The 19,971-nt window shown below is 43.9% G+C and overlaps 1 protein-coding gene across 1 annotated transcript in view; it reads right to left on the bottom strand.

Annotated features, from left to right (window-relative positions):
* LOC140212978 (uncharacterized) overlaps positions 1 to 19,971 on the bottom strand; it is a 118,836-nt gene that overhangs the window by 81,320 nt on the left and 17,545 nt on the right. Inside the window, exons 7-8 of the mRNA XM_072284105.1 lie at positions 15,497 to 15,529; positions 13,461 to 13,493 (exon numbers count right to left, since the gene is read on the bottom strand). Coding sequence (XP_072140206.1) covers positions 13,461 to 13,493; positions 15,497 to 15,529 — 66 coding nt within the window. The remainder of the gene's footprint in view (positions 1 to 13,460; positions 13,494 to 15,496; positions 15,530 to 19,971) is intronic.

Genomic DNA, 19,971 nt, shown 5'->3' with positions numbered 1-19,971 from the left:
AGGAAGGTGTCCGCGTCCTAGATGACACCAGTAGTGGAGCCACTGTCCAGAGGGATATACAAGCGGGCCTTCATCCCGTCAAGTTCCGTAAGTTTCCTAGAAGTGTTCAGCGCAGTCTCGTGTGCAACGCCAATAGGCAATTTGCGTTTTCGTGCGTTGACTCGGTCATCGGTGTGCTGATTTGGCGTCACCGTTTGAAGGAGCACCTTGAGAACTTTCTGTTGAGTCACCGCAGGTCGTCGGTAGTGAGTTGTGGTAGAAATAAAATCATACTGACTGCCGTATTTTGAGGTGGTGCTAGATTCCACAAGTTTGAAGACAGTTAGGACCAGGTGTTTCTTCCTTTCGCCGTGCGGTTTTTCACAAGCTGAAATTTGTCATCGGAGAAATCATTACTGCTGAGCGAGTAGACTCTAGTATCATCGCGGTCGGTGTCGTCCTGGAGGTCAGTCTGCGTCCTAGATCCAGCCATCGCTGCAGGCGCCATCCCCAGCAGAGGCCCTCGGATGTCAACCTAAATTAGTGCCACAACCCATGGCGGCTTTTCTTGGATATACATAGATCTGGCGAATATGGCTGAGCTAGAGATATAGCGTCCTGGCACGCAGACACTTCGTCTCCTTTTCTAACAGGATGCAAATGAATGCTAAATATATAAGAGATGGATTAAAAAAAAACAAGCAGATACTTGGCGCTGCGACAGCAAAAAAGAGGCAGGTGGGGTGGAAGCAAGTATTGACGAAGGACGGGAAAGTCTTCGCACGTCAATGTCACATGTCACGCTTTCATCACCACTAGTATAGAAGTAATTGCTCGGAGAAACAGAAAATTAACTGACTATGCTGATATGAAGCTGTGGAAGCTAAGCCCCATCTATGCAGGTACAGTTTTATTATTAATTAGGTCCGTTTTTTTATAAGAACACGAATTTTTCCTTATCCGCATGCGCTCTATTTCTAAACGGCATGTTGTAGTGAGAAAAAAAAAATGTCGTCAGTCAGTCTTATGAAAGTGCCTCGGCTCCTTGCCGATAGCTGATTTTTCAAAAAAAGCCATTGCTTAATCAGCGGGTGTTGGCGGCAACGCGAAATGTTTTATCTAAGCGGCACACATCGTGCTCCGAACGAGTGTGGAATAAAAGAAAAAAAAACGAAAGTGGACCCAGCAGGAAACAGTGGACTCCCTGACCGCGTTTTCGGCATTTCAATGCCCGGGTCTACACGCTGCATCCACGTCCCCGATTCGATTCCTGGTTCGCGCAAGTCTACAGTGCGGCGCGCTCCCGACAACAGTCCCTTTTGATACCACTGCGGGGAGGCTGGCCACATGTATTGCGACTGCCAGTACCGAGGGATAGGTCTGCGGGGATACCTTCCGGACGCCCGTCGCCCGCGCTATGGCGAACGCCCACACGAAATCGATGAATACCTGGAAAGTAACCCGGTTCCTCCTGCCCCGCAGGGAAGACAGTCACGGTCGCCATCACCTCTTCGGTACGCGTCACCAAACCGTGATCGACCCGCCTTTGATTCCGCTGGAGTCAACGGTGGAAGCCCGCGTCGGGGAAACTGAAAACGGCGACCTCCAAGGGTGAAGACGCTGTTGTGCGAACTGTCGAATATCCTCCGCCGACGCCACCCCCTCGCGACGTACCGCTGGCGTCTTCATTCAAAACTGCCAAAAGAACTTCTGCTGCTATCCGGTAACTGCGCTTGTCGATGCGGGAGCTGATTACTCGGTTATGAGTGCCTCACTGGCCACTCGGCTACGCAAGGTGCTGACAGCGTGGGACGGCCCACATCTGATTACGGCTGAAGGACACCTCGTGTCACCCATTGGACGATGCACCACGAGACTTGCAATTTGTACTTAAACTTTCGTAGCCTCTTTCCTTGTGCTGCCCAAGTGTTCTCGGCTGGTCATACTGGGCATGGATTTTCTCCAGGAATGTGGGGCCATCATTGACCTGCGTGACTTGTTCGTAACTTTTTCTATGTTTCAGCGGATTCGAGTGCGGAGGATGAACATCACCACGTGGCTTTACGTGTGGTTGACGACTGCGTAACGTTACTGCCTCGAAGTAGCATCTTCGTCCTCGCTGAATGCCCACAAGACCAACTAGGAATAGGCATCGCCGAAGGTAACCTCACCTTTTTGCTGGATCGAGAAGTCGGCATCGCACGAGGTCTCGTAGAGCTCCAAGATAGGCAACCCACGATCTTAGTTACGAATTTCAGTGGTGAATTCAAGCACTTTCGCAAGCATACCACCATGGCCTACTTTGAAATAGTGGCAAAGTCCAACGCCTGTGCTTCGGTAACGACAATCTCTATTCCGGAACCGAGCGATGTGGACTTGAGGAGTCACATCAACGTAAACCCACAGCTAGAACAACCCGAGAAGGAGAGGCTCCTCACTCTGCTATCGTCATTTAGCGACTGTTTCGCCACCACGTCAAAGTTAAAGCAGACTCCATTAACCAAACACATAATAATCACTGAACCGACCGTCCAACCTGTTCGCCAACACGCTTATCGCGAGTCGCAGAGAGAACAGGGTGCTATTCGTCATCAAGTTAAACAAATGATAGGCGATGATGTCATTCAACCATTGTCAAGTCCTCGGGCTTCACCTGTTGTGTTAGGTAACGAGAACGACGGTTCACAACGATTCTGTCTCAATTATCGCAAACTGAACAAGATCACGAAAAAAGAAGTTTACCCCCTTCCTCGGATTGAGGACTCTTTGGATCGCCTGAGACATGCCCGTTACTTTTCTTCAATGGATCTGCGTAGCGAGTACTGGCAGATTGAAGTTGACGAACGGAACCAGGAAAAAACGGCGTTTATAACACCCGACGGTCTCTATCAATTTAAGGTCCTCCCATTTGGATTGTGTTTCGCTCCGGCCACATTTCAACGCATGATGGACACAGTTTTATCTGACCTCAAGTTGCACTCGTCTTTAGTCTAGTTAGACGATGTAGTTGCTTTTTCCACCACGTTTGAGCAACACATCCACTGGCTAGAGGCTTGAGACGTGGCTTGAGACGGATCATAAAAATTGGGACGAACTGCTCCCGTGTGTGACATTCGCGTATAACACTGCGCTTCAAGAAACCACCGGATTTCCCCCTTTTGGTCTGGTCTACGGACGCGACGTCACCACTATGCTCGACGCGATGCTCCTACCAAATTCATCTCAAACTACCACACCTGATACAGACGCCGTTGTTCAACGTGCCGAAGCATCGCGGCACCTTGCACGGCAACGAATTCTATCCCGGCAAAGTCACGATGCTCGTCGATACAACATACGCCATCGAGACGTCGCATACAACACGGGAGATCTCGTATGAGTTTGGATCCCTATACGTCAACAAGGCCGCCCAGAAAAATTATTGCGCCGATACTTTGGACACTACATAGTTTTGCCTAATCTAAGTCCTATCAACTGGGAAGTTATTTCAGCCGAATCTTCGCACCACTCCCGCAGAACACGCACCTCTGACATTGTTCACGTTACCAGGATGCAGTCCTACCACTTGCGCTGACTCCCATCACAAACTTGGTGGTGCGGCCCGTGTCGTCACGTCCGTTGTCTTACTGATTTTTTTTCTCCTTGCAGCATTTAACATCTCCCCAAATTTTGTTCTTTTTCGGGGGAGTGGGGGAGGGGTCGGGGCTAACCTTCGTCTAGTCGCATGGAGAAGTACTCTCTTGTTTTTGTTCTTTTATTGGAGGGAGGGGTAATGGCACGAGCTAGTTACGCTAGTAGCCGAGGAGGAAGAAGTGTGCGTGGTAGCTGCTGCAGAAACGAACAGTACACGGCCGTTCGCTTAGAACTGGCTGCTTGTCTTTTTCTCTCTCGTCAATATGCTCACAGTTGACCTTCTCGACGGATTATGCAGAAGATTGAGTGCAAAGACACAGCTGAAGGCAATAGGTCACGCCACGTCTTTATGTGAAAGAGCAAGAACTTCCTCTGCTTCTCTTATTTACTTCTAGCGAATCTAAAGAAAATTTCTTTTGAATCAAAGAAACGAGAAACTCGTATTCAAATATGATAATGCCAATGGAAGCAATTTCGACCGTTCACTTTCTCGCCGTGCATCGAGATTACAGATTTTATTTCTGTAGATTGTAGAATTTGCAGATTTAATAATTTTAGGAAGAGGTTGATGAGGGCTAGTTGGTTCATAATTTGAACTTGATAGCGCTTGTCTGTAGTATTTGTTTCTTTGTGTCCTTGTTTTATTAGCGCTGTTCAACGTCAGTTTCAGATTTTATACCATTACTTTATTCTACGCGGTAAAATGAACATGTTGCGCTGCTTGTATGAAATAGCTGAAGCAAATTTATGAACCGATAGCAAATCGCACCAACCAGTACAAATAGTAGCTCCATTTACGTTCACCCATTTCTTACGACGGTAGTACAACCAATGATTTTGAGGGATAATTCGTGCTTACCTGTACAAATCGGCATTTTCCCCTTCATGACGCAGGTCTTGTTGGCCCTTCGACAGCGCTGCTTGAGCGCTTCAGGGCACTCGGATGGACCTGGAATGCACGTGAATTTTCAATTATTATACAGCGGCAACAGATAGCGAACAACATTCGGGCGTCGTAAATGGGCTGACACCGTCAAACATGGTCGGCACTCATCCGAAACTAACAAGTGCCTATGTAATTGCGTAATCGCAATGGGCGATGCGGAAGATTTGACTTTAGTAGTATTTGAGAAACCGAAATATATCAAGTTTCGTGCGTCTGTAACCAACCGATGAAGCACAATGGAAAATTATGTACGAGTGCACGCACGCAAATATTTGCGCCTCATGTCTCTTTACACTTTGCTGCACGGATGATTATAAGGAATAAGTAGAAAGGTGTGCACGAAAGAATACATCGTACATCTCATCTTCATGTGATGGGGTTTGTGTTCTCGTTGAAAGCACACCTAAATAAAACAGCTTCAGCTTAATGGAAAGATTTGCGCTTTTAATTAAGTGCCGACGTATTAAGCGACATATTATATTTTTTAATTAAGCGCTCTCAATAAAGGTGCGTGACCTGAAAACTACAAAGGAAGTATTGACAAGCCTCAAAGCGACATAAACAGTTTGCTGTAATACTTTTTTCATCATCAGTTTTAGTTTTAGTTTTGCGTTCTAAGATGTGCATATCTCCGTAATGACGCGGAAGCCGGCATGTTGCGAGGACACCATGGGATTAGGTCACTCGCTCTGGTTCACTGAACTGTCTGCAATTCTCTTATTTGCATAGCGACTTGATATAGCAGTTGGTTTTAAAGGCAAAATCCAATGCGATGACATCAAGCTTGGATTTATTTTAATAACAAGGTCTCTAAAACCGGAATATGCGTGCCAAATATGAGATACCTGCTTGAAATATTAGATTAAATCTTTTTAAAGAAGTCTGACAAAGGCGGTGAACTTTATTTTCAAGGGAGATTACATGTCCAACTCGCCCATGAAAATTGCGAATAAAAAACATCGAGTTTTTCAAGAGCAGACTATAAAGTAGAGGTCAAAGTATTTTTTTCTGAAATTCTTTTCCAAACTTACTAAAATATGTTTCTGAAATACTGACAAGAAATCTAAATGCGATTTCAAATAAAATTGAAATGCATGTTCTCACTCCTGATGATTTGTTCTCGGCAATTTGACAAGAGCTTGTGTTAGTTTCACGTAACTGTTACAGGCGCATTTTGACAAAGTTACCGCAAGTGGGCGAGAGCGTGTGACTTTCTGCCGAAATTTGGGTCTGGTAAAACTGCTCAATTACGGGAAGTCCTCATTGTATCACCTGAAAAATGAAGTGTGAGATGCGTTTAGTGAAGGCTGTTATAATAAAGCACTGCTACTTTATGCAAACAGCTACTGTCTCAATGGATGGTGCTGTGCTTCCCGAAATGCATTGGTGCTGTGGACGCACAAAATCAAGTTTACATAGATCAGCAAGCTATTGTTCCGATGTTAGCTCAAACAGTCTTGTTGGCTAAACAGTCTTAAACGATAACAGTGAGCAGAAGCAGTGATTAGTCTCTGTCTTCAGTTTAAATTGAAACCACCAAAAAAAAAAAGAAACGTCGTTCAGACAACGCGCAAGAGTTTGGTTATTCAATGCAATCAAATTCGCGTATTTCTTCGAAGTGCCCATGAGCAGGCGTAAGCCCTGATAATGGTGTATTTTTGAATTCACAAAGGAAAATTCAAAATGAAAGTACGAAACGGGAGCAAGTAGCTGTGGACAGCAGCGTAAAATAAAGAATGAAAAATGATGGAAACACGAGTTTGAGGTTAGGGGTAAACTCTGCTTTAAAGGTACATTTTAAGTATACATTAAAGTGCTTAAGAGCAAGAAAAGGGGCAATCAGTATTTTGCCGTCCGAGAGCCAAAATTTCTGAGGCGGCGCAGAATAATACAGTTAGTATTCAAGAATGTTTTCCTCACAGATATTATGGATCAAAGTGGAGCTTAATTACTATATTATACCACATTCGCATTATCATTTCGACCACCTACCTGGACAAAGAGTATTAATTAACGGAGTGGGTAGGTTCATTATGGAGGGGTATAGAATGGGTGCATATCTACTTATTGTAAGTGCTTAATATAGGTAACATCAGACACCCACCCGTTCGCAGCAATTGCTACGAACGGGTGAATGTCTGATTTTCCCTAGATTAATTACTTCTCTCCACCTTGCGAGTTTCCGCAGAACTACTACGTCAAACACTTGCCTTTGCTTCATGTTGTCAACATATTGGACTTCGCTCTGCAATCTGCTAGCCGCCTGGTTAGCTCAGATGGTAGAGCGGCTACCCCGGAAAGACGCTGGGCCCTGGTTCGAGTCCCAGATCTGGACGATTGTTTTTTCAACTATGAGGCTTTTCTTTCGAGGAAGTCGTATGGGTTTCCTTTGCAGCAATTGCTACGAAGAGGTTGATGTGTGATTTCCCCTATATTAATTACTTCTCTCCATCTTGCGGGTTTCGGGTGAACTGCTACGTGAAAAACTTATCGTAAGTGTATTCATGCGCAGCCTAAATGTTTTTGACTCTGCGGTATTTTCCGGTCAAACTGGCATCATTTGTCCTATACGGCGACTGCCCCACTGCAGGCTTTATTCTTGTGGGATATAAATGCTTAAACGTTCTCCGAATGTTGATTACCTGGACTTTTGAAGTAATGTGCAAGTGCCATACATCATCATCATCATCAGCCTGGTTACGCCCACTGCAGGGCAAAGGCCTCTCCCATACTTCTGCAGCTACCCCGATCATGTACTAATTGTGGCCATGTTGTTCCTGCAGACTTCTTAATCTTATCCGCCCACCTAACTCTCTGTCGCCCCCTGCTACGCTTCCCTACTCTTGGAATGCAGTCCGTAACCCTTAGTGACCATCGGTTATCTTCCTTCCTCATTACATGCCCTGCCCATGCGCATTTATTTTTCTTGATTTCAACTAAGATGTCATTAACTCGCGTTTGTTCCCTCACCCAATCTGCTCTTTTCTTATCTCTTAACGCTACACCCATCATTCTTCTTTCCATAGCTCGTTGCGTTGTCCTCAATTTAAGCAGAACCTTTTCGTAAGCCTCCAGGGTTCTGCCCCGTAGGTGAGTACTGGTAAGACACAGCTGTTATGTACTTTTCTCTTGAGGGATAAGGGCAACCTGCTGTTCATGATCTGAGAATGCCTGCCAAACGCACCCCAGCCCATTCTTATTCTTCTGATTATTTCAGTCTCATGTTCCGGTGCCGCAGTCACTACCTGTCCTAAGTAGATGTATTCCCTTACCGCTTCCACTACCTCACTACCTATCGTAAACTGCTGTTCTCTTCCGAGACTGTTAAACATTACTTTAGTTTTCTGCGGATTAATTTTTAGACCCACCCTTCGACTTTGCCTCTCCAGGTCAGTGAGCATGCATTGCAGTTGGTCCCCTGAGTTACTAAGCAAGGCAATAGCATCAGCGAATCGCAAGTTACTAAGGTATTCTCCATTAACTCTTATCCCCAATTCTTCCCAATCCAGGTCTCTGAATACCTCCTGTAAACACGCTGTGAATAGCATTGGAGAGATCATATCTCCCTGCCTGACGCCTTTCTTTATTGGGATTTCGTTGCTTTCTTTGTGGAGGACTACGGTGGCTGTGGAGCCGGTATAGAGATCTTTCAGTATTTTACATATGGCTCGTCTACACCCTGATCCCGCAATGCCTCCATGACTGCTGAGGTTTCGACTGAATCAAATGCTTTCTCGTAATCAATGAAAGCTATATATGAGGGTTGGTTATATTCCGCACATATCTCTATCACCTGATTGATAGTGTGAATATGGTCTATTGTTGAGCTGCCTTTACGGAATCCTGCCTGGTCCTTTGGTTGACGGAAGTCTAAGGTGTTCCTGATTCTATTTGCAATTACCTTAGTAAATACTTTGTAGGCAACGGACAGTAAGCTGATGGGTCTATAATTTTTCAAGTCTTTGGCGTCCCCTTTCTTATGGATTAGATTTATGTTAGCGTTTTTTCAAGATTCCGGTACGCTCGAAGTCATGAGGCATTGCGTATACAGGGTGGTCAATTTCTCTAGAACAATCTGCCCACCATCCTTCAACAAATCTGCTGTTACCTGATCCTTCCCAGCTGCCTCCCCCCTTTGCATTGCTCCCAATGCTTTGTTTACTTCTTCCGGCGTTACTTGTGGGATTTCAAATTACTCTAGACTATTGTCTCGTCCATTATCGTCGTGGGCGCCACTGGTACTGTATAAATCTCTATAGAACTCCTCAGCCACTTGAACGATCTCATCCATATTAGTAATGATATTGCCGGCTTCGTCCCTTAACGCATACATCTGATTCTTGCCTATTCCTAGTCTCTTCTTCACTGCTTTTAGGCTTCCTCCGTTCCTGAGAGCATGTTCAATTCTATCCATATTATACTTCCTTATGTCAGCTGTCTTTCGCTTGTTGATTAACTTCGAAAGTTCTGCCAGTTCTATTCTAGCAGTAGGGTTAGAGGATTTCATACATTGGCGTTTCTCGATGAGATCTTTCGTCTCCTGCGATAGCTTACTGGTATCCTGTCTAACGGAGTTACCACCGACTTCTATTGCACACATTTTAATGATGCCCACAAGATTGTCGTTCATTGCTTCTACACTAAGGTCCTCTTCCTGAGTTAGAGCCGAATACCTTTTCTGTAGCTTGATCTGGAATTCCTCTATTTTCCCTCTTACCGCTAACTCATTGATCGGCTTCTTATATACCAGTTCCTTCCATTCCCTTCTCAGGTCTAGGCTAATTCGAGTTCTTACCATCCTATGGCCACTGCATCGCCCCTTGCTGAGCACGTCCACATCTTGTATGATGCCAGGGTTAGCGCAGAGTATGAAGTCTATTTTATTTCTAGTCTCGCCGTTCAGGCTCCTCCACGTCCACTTTCTGCTATCCTGCTTGCGGAAGAAGGTATTCATTATCCGCATATTATTCTGTTGCACAAATTCTACTAATAACTCTCCCCTGCTATTCCTAGTGCCTATGCCATATTCCCCCACTGCCTTGTCTCCAGCCTGCTTCTTGCCTACCTTGGCATTGAAGTCGCCCATCTGTATAGTGTATTTTGTTTTCACTCTACTCATCGCTGATTCCACGTCTTCATAGAAGCTTCCGACTTCCTGGTCATCACGACTGGATGTCATGATGCCATACATTAGCATGAATTAGCATAATTTATGCCATACATAGCATCAATTAACTCGTCTGTTAGGGACGTCCGTGCACGCGTCCTTATTAAACACTACTGTAGGGGGGTAAGACCACGCTGTGCGCCTGTCAAGCACGAAGTTCTTGGTAACATGGCTGTGTCCGCTCAGAGATTCTCTTGCTGTCGCAGAGAAGGAGTTCAGAATTTGAGGAGCTGTGGAAGCACAGCAAGAATCTTCGAGTCACCGGTTAAGATTGAGTCATATCATACGAAGCCAACAAACACTGACACCAAGGACAACATAGGGGAAATTACTTGTGCTTAATAAATGAAATAAAAAAATAAATGAAATGAAATCATTTAATTTATTAAGTCCAAGTAATTTCCCGTATGTTCTCCTTGGTGTTAGTGTTTCTAGGCTTCTTATGACATGACTAATAAAGATTGGACCCCTCGGTTAACCCCCTTTCTTCTCGGATGATTTTGAGGTAACATGTTGTTTTTTAGCGAACGAACTCGCTGAAGAATTTATCGTGAAAGTTGAAGTAGTTACCGAAGCTGCCGCACCGACAACCAAGCAACAATTTTTTGCAGAAGGATTGTGCTTCACTCAGCAACTCCGTAAAGAAGCTATAAAAATATTATTACTGTCCATGGACTGCATGTAATAATGTATCTGAAGGGGACTGACTGTTGCTGTCCACACCGCTCAGAAATATGCGACTAATTTATAAGATCTTTTGGTAAAACCATAGACAACATGAATATTTCAATATGGCTGTAAATTAGTATGCAAAATTTGTCCTCTTTAGACACCTCTAATACTATAGATTCACAGAGCAGCGACATCTATTACTGTAGCATACTTACTAACTGATCAACTTCGTAATGCTATTTTTTTAATCCAATTTTGCTAATCTTGATAAAATTTCCGCTCCTAAACCATATTTCGGCTTCCTGGAGCCAAGACAACTTGGCGTTCTCCCTGTAATTCACAATATGTCATTCCAACCCGTAGAGTGCCTGTGTTATAGGCATTTATGCTTTACAATTTGCTGCATTCGATTTTTTTTTTGCACCAGCATATCACAATGACTGGCCGTCGAAAAACTGCTGGACAAGGCCCATATTTATTAAGGCACAACAGGGATCAGAAGCACGGGGATAGACTTGTTTATGTGATTCATGTTCAAAGCTTCCAATGAAGTCAGACAGCCTTTAAGTAAACTTTTTTCCAATGTAACATCGTGCAACGAAAGGCGAGCGCAAGGTGTACCGACTTACTTGATAGTGGCTTGGTCGTTTGCGCTGCATAAGAAAAAAAAAAAAGAAAAGTACATCGGTAATCGTTCGTGCTATGTGAGGAAAGCGCCGTGCAACGCATAACTGGCGACTAATTGCCTCTTGAGCGCAAGCATTAAAGTGAATCCCCTGCATTCGATGTTTTGCGTGCCAGCATATCACTGGCCATCGAATAACAAATGACTAATATGCATCGTTAATAAACCGCACAAGTTGTGGAAAGTACGGCGCGCAGCTTGTTTACGTGGCACATGCTGAAAACATTCACTGAAGAGAAACTCAAACAATTATTGGACGACAGAGAATAAGTGTGCTGCTACTACGCACTAAGAGGCCAGCATCACTGTAAACGGAGGCGCTGTTTCCAGTTCCTTCGCTGTTAGTGCTTTAACGGAGCCGATAGGAGGCGTCGGGTTCACGTGACGTGACCCGCCTGCTTCTTTTTTTTGTATTCTTTTACACTCCTGCGGCGCGGCAGAGTTCGAGGAGCGGCCAGGTCAGTTGCCCATTGCTTTGTTAGACGAAGCCACGTGCCATGGTCGGAGACTTTGCGAGCACTCCCTATGTTTTGTATGACCTTGAGTGTTACGCTCGGAGCGTGGTTCCTTCGTGAGGAAGGATGCGCGGCCTTCTGTTCGAAATGTCAACCGTCTTCCCGCCACCCGGCCACTTTATTCTTTGCACACTCGATCACGACCATGTCATCTAAGCGCCGCGCTTGTTGGTGAGCAAAGCTCAAAGCTGGCTGACGGGTTCTTTAAAGAAAAGTGCATATTATATTTTCTGACGTGTGGAACGTGTAGTTCGTGAAAAAAAATTCTGACTTACGAAGCTTCGCGCCCTTTCCTGCATGAAAGTAATGCAGTGAAGACATCACCATGAGTTGAATATTTCGACCATGTTCTGTCATTCTGTCATATTTCGGCACGAAACTTTCACCTAATGGCTTGCTGGGCCGAGGTTCGCCTTTCAGACAGGCGCGGAGTCGGGCACACAAATAAACAAAAATCAAGGCTGCAGTTTGTTTGCCTGTTTCCATGTCCTAGGAAGGCACTCCTTCGCAGTATTTAATTCAAATTCGCACGAGAAGCAGTACACTTAAATCACATAATGGCTGTTTTTCGTTGTCTTCGGGGTCGCAACCGTCTTTGATAACTTTGTGTCTGTCTTCTGGAAAGCTGGAGCCAACCGTAAAACTAAGCCAGTTGTAGACGAGCCTGTGTACATGTGACTAATTCGGTATGAATATTTTACGGAATCGTTTCAAAATTCAATTTTAAAAGAAGTAAAGCAAATGTGCAACGTAATTTTATCTCATTTATTTCGCCTCAGTAATGCGCTCTGCACATGAGCTTAGCCGATTTTGTGGAAAGAAACGCATTTTTAACGTTCTCGCAATAACAGAGATGCGGTTCTGTCTATCTTCAAATATCACAACCATTTTCCTGCATACACCGCGAAGATGCGCCATTTTACCGTAAAATTAATGCATATATCGCTACGTTGGCCGAAAAACGTTTCTAGCATTTGGACAGTCACACATATAATGAGAAACTCGGGCATCTTATTGTCCATTTTTCTTCACTAGGTTTAGCAAAATATGTCACAGACGGAAGCGAGAAATTTTCAGAGCACTTGCCTAACGGTAGTGGAAGAACGGCTTGTGAGAGAATAGCAAATTTTCAGGTTTACCGGTCGTGAAACACCATCATTGTAAACGAGTGCTGTTTTTTTTTATTGTTTCAAGCATGAGCATTGTGATTTTTAGAGATGGCTTACTAATGGGCGCTAGCAAAGTTCTTAGACACTATGTATCAATATGACCCAATAAACTCAATTCAATCATTGATTCGTAAAAGGAATCTCACCGTCTCAATGGTAGCGTTCCTCGAGTAGGCTTCGTAATCGTGGTTTAAATTTCATATCGGGCGACATTGTAGCGATGATGGGCGTCTGCTGCATTTCACCTTTACAAGCGCAGATTCAAAGACGTACTTATTTATATATACCATTGTATTTTCACATTTGTGAGAAATCTACGAATGACACCGGGCCGAAAATCGGCTGGTGCGCTTGAAATCGCAGACACACACACACACACACACACACACACACACACACACACACACACACACACACACACACACACACACACACACACACACACACACACACACACACACACACGCACACGCACACACACACACACGCACACACACACACACGTGTGTATATATATATATAGGTTTAGGCAAGCAGTCTCTTCTTTACTCTCTCGTCGAGTGAGAGCCCCACCAGCAGGCGCCAAAACGGTGATGATGAGTGTGTACACGTGCGAATATGAAGCGTATGCGTAATGGGGGCGACACTGCCCCCTGCCTCTTCTCCCCGTGCCTGAGGATTTTTCGAAAATTACCTGCGGTTGTAGTCATAGGTGTTGTAGCTGGGGCTGCAATGAAATAAAATAATTCGTGCACTGCGTAAACCCTTTCGCATAGCTAGTAAATGTATGAACACACGCAGCCAATCACCAGATAGTGCTGCATAAGAGCATTGCTAGAGCGGCATGTCTGCAACCTACTATCGGGTTGATAAAGGTACATTTAATTTCTTTTTCTTGATTATTGATTTAAGCTGAAAATATATCTGCTACTTATTTAAGCAATACCCCTTGACTGGACTAGATTATTTCTTGTCATATGATGGTTCCCTTCTAAATCAGTCATCTGAGCCATGAAAGCATTCTTCAACATTTCTTCTCCGGCTGTTTTGCTCTATTTGTTTTCCGGTAACGTAAAACAGGTAGCCCCCACAGACTTAAACTTCATAACACCGGCAATTCCCTAAAAGGTAATCAAGAGTGTGTTACGCAGTCAGTCAGCCAGTCGAAGAACTTAACTTGAAAGTCCTGCGAGAGTGTGTTACTCCTGCTTTATTTTTTTCTTGTGTTTTGTTTTTGGCACAAAAGACTTCTCGCAGTCTACACCACGTTCGCGCAATTGTATCAACACACGCCGAGGTTCGCATTAAAATAATTACCTTTCCTATGGATTTCTCCTCTCGGCCCTTGCGCAAGCATTTCTCGAATTGCGCCAGTCGATAACACCAAGGCGCAAAAGATTAAGAGTGATTGCCACTTAGAGAGCTACTTCGCCTAAACAAGTAATTTCCTTTGCTATTGGGAAAGAAATGAGGGTGCATATATAGTTGCAAAATGCCTGTTTCTATACTTATGCGAAAGCGAGACCTACGAAAACGTTTTGTGCATTTTGAAGTAGGACTTGGTTACATTCTGTTTCATAAGTTTCTTTTCTTGACGCTTGTTTTGTGGTCCTCCTGGATCACTTCAGTCATTTCAAGGCGAACTTGCAAATTTTGTTCGTATATGGAAGGACTGACGCCATCAGCTTTTCTGAAACACTTTCTCTGTTTAAAGTGTCTTGTATCCGTCACCGGTCTTCAGTCTGTATCTGTCCAAACGTTGCGCGAATATTTTATCAATGTCGCCAGAATGTCTTCGCATACCAAAGTGCGTTACCAGAAACAAAAGTTGCTCATGTAATCACGTATTTCTGCGCGTTTTCACGCACAAACCGGGCAAGCTAACCAAATACAGGGTATCGAAGCCAGGGAGTTGAGCAAATTTCATCTGGTTTGCAGCATACCCTTAAATGTGAATACGCATTGCGGTTATTTTAAGTGCTCAGTTTCTGCGCTCCTTAGTACGAAAGAGCTGGCTCAGGGTAAAACCGTATCAAATGCATTCATCAGGAGGAACCGCGAATGCTAGATGCGACAGTCGTGCAGTTCATTTACCGACTTTCGAGGCTATCCGCAGCCTTTCTCCGTGGCCATGGCGTGCTCCTATACTTAACGGGAGGTCATTGGTTAGATTCCACGCCACGCCATCCGCCTTTTGGTGAGGTTAGAAAGCCACAGTTCTCTTGTAGTTGTACTGCGGTGGACTTTACAGAACCCCAGGTGGTCAGGACTCACAAGGATATTTCTACGGCGGCATGTCCAATAAGCAACCGTGGCGGTTTCAGGACGAGTATCCCTAGTTTGTAATTTTAGGCTGGAGAGCCCCTGTAACGCCCAGTTAGGCCAACATAACGCATAGTAATTTTGGGTTCTCTCGCGTGACTAGTATTCGACTTTGTCCGCTGCCGTGTACATGTTATTTCAGCATGATGATACGCAAGAAATGGGTTTTGATGATCAAACCACTTCAGACTCATTTCACGAAATGCTTTTTTTACTGTACGCTAAAATTCAATTATTTCTGTTTAGACGCGCACCCTTATATATTTTGTTGCGAACAGCTGCACAACTCTAAATCAGGACAATAGTTTGTGTAAGTTATTTTATCGTGCCTGAGTTTAGTTATGGGAACAGAGCAGAACTGTTGAGAGAACTGTCACAAAGGTTGCGTGATTTCAAGCCAATACTCACCGCTGGTTGTCGTTTCCTGCGTTTGTTCTACATCTGGAAGTAAATACACCACACCGAACTACATTTTATTACGATCTTTTTATTACTAGGAATACAGCCGGAGATGCATGAACAAAGATTAGAACGTTGAAAAAGCGCTTAACTATGGAGGAATTGTCGGTCTCAAATGATAATTTTGAAATATCAGCTGTGCGAAACGGCTCCAGTATTATATCAGTGGTAAGTCGGCCCGCTAACGCTCTGTGTCAATTTTTCTTGATTTCTTTGAGGAAACGTTAGGACTTGTGTCCCAAAACAAATATGTACTGTTTCTCAGCGGTGACCTGAACATAAATTCGCTATCTATTTCTAGCGTTAATAGTGATTTTCAGTGAATCGTCACATCTAATGGATTAAAAAAATTTTTATATATGAACCAACCCGCATCACTGATACAACGGTGAGCCTACTTGATCTATTTAATACAAATGCAGACTGAAATTGTGTCAAGTGAAACACTTGTGTATATCAGTGACCAGCTTCCAGTCTTTGCTTTTATTTCTGATGGAAAGTAAGTAAAGCGCGAATGTAACAGTTCTGTGCGCATGCAGGATATTACAGATGGTTCCCTTAGTGCCTTTTGAATGGAAGTTCCATATCATGATAGGAGTCACGTTCTTTTATGTACCGACGCAGATATCATGTACCAAGCATTCACTGTAGATTTCCAGGCTATATGTAAAACATTTTCCAGATATTGCTTTCAGGAAATGCAAGAACTCTCTAAAACCTTAAATAAACAGTTCGCTTCGCAAGCAGATAAGTTTGAAAAACCGCATGTAATGGGCATTTGTGAAAACTGGTGATATTGACAAACTTAAAGCCTTCAAGGTGTTTAGAAATAAGCTCAGCGCTAAACTAAAAGGCACGAAAAAAGAGTATTATCAAGCCTATATTAACGATGAGGCGAGCAACTCTGCTCTGTTCTGGAAGCGACTAAACAGGCTTATAAAACAGACTGATGATTCTAATGTTGACAGCATGCTTGTGAAAAACCGCGTTGTCCGCGCGCGGATCTTTCAAATGTTTTGAATGATCATTTCATAGCTGTTGGAGAGCCTGCAAGTTGCAACAGAAAAAGCGTACCCTCGAATCATAAAACAGCACATTTTTCTAACAGTAAGGTGTTTTTTCCCACAAGTGAGAATGAAGTGAAATATGTGTTTTATAGCCTGATAAATTCCAAGTCACGTGATGCAAATGACATGCAAGTTAGGCCAATTAAATTTGTTAAAGGCATCATTGCGCCCATTTTAGTGGAAGTTCACAACTTATGCTTAGAAAAGAGCCGCTTTCCGAAAAAGTAAATGCATTTTCTTTCTAGCTGCATTGCCACAACATATTTTCTGAAATTATTTTGTATGTATCTCTCTGATACCGTTCTTCATTTGTTTGTGCTACATAAAAGACTGCATCTGCTGCCTGTACATGCATGTTACCGTATTGGGCAGTTCTTTTTCTTCACATTTTCTGGATAGTGCCTAGACTACCGTTACGCTGTCATGTACCTGTGTTACTGCTGCACACTGCGGAAGTGTATTATAGGGGGTTGGGCTTACTCAAGCTGCAGTAATGCGGCTTTTGCCCGCCGCCCCCCTTTCTCTCTTTGTTGAGAGATGAAATAAAGTTTGATTTTATTTCATTACTTATCAGCCAACGCACCATAAGAATATGGTTACGGAACACGAGTTGCGTTATGGGCGAGAATGGGGATAGACGTTATGTGTGTGCGGATAACTTTACGCCTACGTGTAAACTTGGGAGCTTTAAATTCCTTATCTCGCTCACTGAACTGGGGGAAGGGGTAGATAATTTCACGGGTTCTTTTTTGAAGGTTTGGCCTGAAAACATGCCCCTTCAAGTATACATACGCACTGTAGTAAAGATGACCCTTTCGAAAGACCCTTTCGCCGCAGATCACAAGAAATAGCGAACTTAATTGGCCCAGCAGTACTGACAAACGAGGCATTGCGTTTATGTCGAAGTGGCCTTTTCTGTCACTACATCAAGAATTTGTATTAACGTTCTCGAAAGAAGCACCCGTCTTGGTATTCATTCACGATGATCCGGAAAGGTAATAACGGAAGCTCTGGTGACCTATAAATTTTCGCAAACGGAATATCTTTGTCGTAAAACTTGACGCAACATTAATAAAATCGTAAAAAGAGCCAAAATTCCTAAAATTTATGAAAAATTCGCGAGAGTTGCCCAGGAATGCTATACGGCCACCTCGTCAGAGACGCTTGCCCTTCAGAACTCGTCCATGCCAGCTGTGTTCAGCGGCCATTACGTTGTTTCAGGGGGACCGCAGCACCACCGTTTCAATTGAAGCTCCCACATCGGCCCGTAGGCCATCTCGCCACTGTTCCTAGACAAACAGTAATACGCTGACGCCAGCACGCAGTGCGCAAAAATTAAAAGAAAAGACGGTGACGTCGAGAATCGAATATAGGAAAACTAACGACTTCATCAGCTCTACTTCTTGCAACAATAACACGGCGGTCGTCAATAGATGCTGTCATCATTTCAATGCGTGGTGACAGCGGCTGTAAATGACGCAGGAATACTGCATTTGTTGCATACCATGGCTCATCGCATCAGGGGTGTCTGCGACCAGAGTACACTGCGCTCTTCGATTTGCATAAATCAATTCAGGGACACAATGTGCGTTATGTCGACAATTCTGTCCGCGTTTAGCCAGCCCAGGGCTTTGCACCACGTAGAACTGCGCAAAGAAGATCGCCGAGGCGTTTAGCACAAATTGTGCTTGTTTATTGTTCCGAAACATTAATGTGATCACTTGCTTTTATTTAAAAACAGAACTATATGATTAGGAAAATGTCACTTGCTGGCCTTCTTTCTTTGCTAGAGATGGAAGCTTTGAGTAGTAATTGATGCCATACAATGTGAAGCCACGATGTGTCACATGTCACGCTTTTATCACCACCAGTCTAAAATTAATTACTAGGAGTAACAGAAAATTAACTGACTATGCTGATACGAAGGTGTGGAAGCTAAGCCCCGTCTATGCAGGTACAGTTTTATTATTAATAAGGTCCGTTTTTATACGAACACGAATTTTTTCCTTATCCGCATGCACTCTATTCCTACACAACATGTTGTAGTGAGAAAAAAAAAATGTCGTTAGTAAGTCTTATCAAGGTGCCTCGGCTCCTTGCCATTAGCTGATTTTTCAAAAAAGCCGTTGCTTAATCAGCCAGTGTTGGCGGCAACGCGAATTGTTTTATCTAAGCGGCACGGGTCTTGTTCCCAACGAGTGTAGAATAAAAGAAAAACAAAATGAAAGTGGACCCAGCAGGAAACAGTGGGCTCCCTGACCGCGCTGTCGGCATTTCAATGCCCAGGTCTACACGCCGCATCCACGTCCCCGATTCGATTCGATTCGAAAATTTTGATATTCGAACGCCCGTATAAACTTCTCCTGTTTCGTGCGTTCTCAGCATGCATGATACTATACAAGGAAACGTGGAAAACGGGCGACGACGTATTGAGACAATGCAGCGCGAACCGCAAATCTTCGCGACGAAATTGCTCAAGATGACCCTCTTTTGTGTGTGGCGGCATCGGCGGTACAGCATTAAACCTCACTGATATGCACGCGAAAGGAAAGATTGATTTGTTTGTCTCCCATGTGCGTGGCAGGCCATTTTCTTCCACCTCCTGACATACTGACAAACAAAGCCTGCTCGTGAGCCAAGCCTACAATTCGATAGTGCTGCACAACATCTCAGCGTAGAGAGAATTTGGTTCAGTGTTGTGAATACGTTCGAGAACCATTATTTCAAAGTTCACGGTTCACACTGCGCAGTTCGCGAACTTTGCTATTTCCGTTCATGGTTGTACCTTACTTCTTGCATTATCGTATTTTGTAGTATACAAGATATGGCGAAGACAGTTGTACTAATTTTGTAACGTGCACTCCTGTTGTATTATTTGCTTCTTGTCTGTCATGAATGCAGGTGCCTAACCATTGTGGTGTTCTTTTAGTGTATGTTTTAGATTTTCTATGAGAAATGCAACTATTATGGGCAGTCATAAGTATGCGTACCATTCCTTTCTCTAGTGTATTGGTATAGTTTAGTGTTACAAAATGTTCAGTGCTCTACATTTGCCGTATTGTGTATTCTGGCCGTTGGGCACGTATTCTTGTACTCCCAAATGCCTCGTCAGGGTTGCTTTGACCCCGTCAAGCTATCAATAACAGCGTTTAGCCAATCAAACCCCCCCCCCACCCCCCAGAAGATGTTCTTTCATTGAAATAAATGATTTGGAATTGATTACGAATTTTTGTTGCTGCGAATCGGAACTGAACCTGAACGAAATTGGAGTGCGCTGAATTCGAACCTGAAATAACCTGGTATTTATTTAGGCTCGACATTCTGCTTATAGTAAACGAGTTCTAGTAAGTGGCAGTG

Source organism: Dermacentor andersoni, chromosome 8, assembly GCF_023375885.2.
Source record: "Dermacentor andersoni chromosome 8, qqDerAnde1_hic_scaffold, whole genome shotgun sequence".
NCBI lineage: Eukaryota > Metazoa > Arthropoda > Arachnida > Ixodida > Ixodidae > Dermacentor > Dermacentor andersoni.
This window is presented reverse-complemented; position numbering and strand designations above follow the sequence as displayed.